The sequence below is a fragment of the Setaria italica genome, chromosome III (genome assembly GCF_000263155.2).
Source record: "Setaria italica strain Yugu1 chromosome III, Setaria_italica_v2.0, whole genome shotgun sequence".
Lineage (NCBI taxonomy): Eukaryota > Viridiplantae > Streptophyta > Magnoliopsida > Poales > Poaceae > Setaria > Setaria italica.
In genome coordinates, this window is record NC_028452.1 from 39,757,294 (window position 1) to 39,759,991 (window position 2,698).

Genomic DNA, 2,698 nt, shown 5'->3' on the forward strand with positions numbered 1-2,698 from the left:
CACCATCCATCCATCCATCCATCGGCTAGTAGAGAAAGGAGTTGGTTGGGTTACGGTTCCGTGCCAGACATCCCAACCCCGGTCGGCGGCGCTCCCCTTCCCTCCGTCGTCACCGCCGGGCCCCCATCGGCGTCGTCTCTTTGTTTCATGTTAATTATAATCCCAGCAAACCATGCTGGCCGGGGCACTCCAACTCCAAGTGCGATCGCAAGTCCAACCGCCATGGATTACATTAGATTAGATTATTGGGCAGACCAAAGCTGCCCATCATTCATGCAGGTAGTAAAATTAATCGTTGGGCTTTTCCGTCAGCAGCCTGCAGTGGCTGATTAGTTTATTTCCGATCGCCGTGGGAACATTTACATTACGAGTTAACGTGCATCAGACATTCCTCGAGTCCGAATTGCTGCCGGAGTCAAAGTTCCGATTGATGAGTCCGAATTGCTGCCGGAGTTGAAGTTCCGATTGATGAGTCCGGAATTGGAGGTCGGATTGCTGAGATAGACGGGGAGTTGGATTGGATTGATCAGGTGGGTGGTGGTGGTGGTACATTAGTTCCAGCACCTACGCTGGAGACTCACTCAACCGGACTGATTGACGGACTCAAGCCGGGCCTCTCTTGCTAATCTTTGCTTACTCCTAATTGGACTGAACTGAACAGATTAGCCTCTGCTGCGACAGTACAACTACAGCAAAGCTTCCCTCTTTTCCTCTCTACCTTTGCTTGCCTTGCTTGTTTCCTTCACGGCAACGCCCCGCCCCGCCCCCGGCTGGTGGTCTCCTGCTCCCGCCCGTGCTGCTCGTGCGACGCGTCCGTCAGGCAGCTCGACGACACCACCGGCGACGACGCGCGACGCTGCCTCTGCCGCGCGTCCGCGCGCGCGAAGAAGTCGATGAACGCCCGGCCGCCGCCCTCCTCGGCCTCGCCGTCGCTCCCCTCGTCGGCCGGGCTCGCGGGCGCCGCGGCGGCCGCGTTGGCGGACGCCGACCCCTTCTTCCGGAACACGCGGCACAGCACCCAGCCCTCGGCCGGCCGCGACACGTCGGCGTTGGCGGCGGCGGCATCGCCACCATCTGGCTGGACGGCGGCGCGGCGGCACGGCGCGAGCCCGGCGCCCGCGAGGCGGTACTCGTGCATCACCCAGTCCGTCTTACTCCCCGTCGGGGGCTTCCCCCGGTAGAACACCAGCGACCGCTTCATGCCAACCAGCACCGCCTGCGCCTGGCCCTGCCCGCCCTTGGACGCCGGCGCCGGCACCGCCACGGCGACGGGTTTCTCCTTGCCAGTGGCCTTCCAGTAACCGGCCCCCGTGGCGCGGTTCGCGCGCCGCCCCTTCACGTACTTGGCCTCCTTGCACGTGAAGAAGTAGCGCTCCTGCTCGCTCCAACCTGCCACCCAATCACCGTTATTAGCGCCAATCCGAGATCCGGCAGCGAGTCGAGTCAAGCCAAGCGGCATGAGGGGACTCAGCTCTCACCTGGGGGCAGCAGGTCGGAGGGGTCGTGCGCCAGGATGCGGACGTCGGGGATGTCCACGGCGGCCGGGAGCGGGGAGGACAGCGCGCGCCGCCGGAGGTAGTGAACAACCAGCTCCTCGTCCGTCGGCCGGAACCGGAACCCCGGCGGCAGCCGTGGCTTCGTCACAGTCTCCTTCGCCACCTCCATCTTTGGATGTCCAGCACAGACCGCCTGGGTCAAATCAAATCACGAACTAATCTATTTCGTATCGTTGATCCTTGACGGCGACAACCGCCGCCACCGCCGCCGCGGCGCGCGCAGACGCACACGCACACAAAAGGCGCAATCTTTGCAGCTCGAGTTGGTGGAGTGGCTAATCGAGGAGGAGGCAAGATTTCATTGCCGTGCGGCGCGGGGGAAGAGGTGGGGGGAGGGATGAGGGAGACGACGGGCTTGGATTTATAGTTGGGGAGGAGACGAGTGTGGTGTGGAGTGTGGAATTGGGGGGCAGTGGCGTGAGGGAGACTCAACCGGATGGAGTGGATGGATCCCCGGCCGGCATGGTCTCTCCGGCGCGCCGGTTGGTTTTGGTGGCTTGCACGCTTTCTTCTTGCTCGGTCGCTCTCCTTTTTTCCCCTTCCGGGAAGGTACACTGCTGGTACAGGCCTTTCTTGTGTAGCCGTGCCGGCTCTGCGTCTCTCTGCTGCTGCGGAGGCAGGCGAGACGATGCAAAGGGCGCAGGGCTACAGGTAGGCCTGCCTGCAAAGCCTGGGTGCTACGGTGCAGGCCTACGATGATTCCTGTGTGTGTGGCAGGCAAAGCAGGCTTGGGCTCATATCTTGGGCTTTGAAATGAAACGGTGTTTGACCTGAATTCCAGCTTCCGTTTCCTTAGAACGGGGCCGTAATTTGGAAACGCCACCAGGATGGAAGTTGGTCTACGGAATGGTACTAATGAAATTCAGAGCTCACTCTTGGGCATATACGGATTCTGGATTCAGCAGTACAGTAACTGCTGCCGCAGGGAAGCATCCGTTGTTGTGTGCAATGCTGCAACTAGCATCAGTGGAGCTATTCAGTAAAACTTTTGGAATGCGATGGAGAAACTGGGTCACTTCTTTGCTGCCTGGCAGCCTCCTCTTCAGTTATGCTAAATGGAGAAAGAGGTGAGTGGTTAAAACATAGACAAGGTGCCCTCTCCAAACTTAAGGGGCGTTTTCTTCCACTATCTTATTTTTAGC

At 60.0% G+C, this 2,698-nt stretch overlaps 1 protein-coding gene across 1 annotated transcript; it reads right to left on the minus strand.

Annotated features, from left to right (window-relative positions):
• Positions 1-395: 395 nt before the first annotated feature.
• Positions 396-2,051, minus strand: LOC101754701 (NAC domain-containing protein 83). The gene is made up of 2 exons (XM_004962595.4): positions 1,479-2,051; positions 396-1,389 (listed from the first exon to the last, which is right to left on the minus strand). Exons 1-2 carry the CDS (start codon positions 1,663-1,665, stop codon positions 743-745), a joined length of 834 nt encoding a protein of 277 aa, XP_004962652.1. The 5' UTR covers positions 1,666-2,051; the 3' UTR covers positions 396-742.
• Between the last annotated feature and the right edge of the window lie 647 nt (positions 2,052-2,698).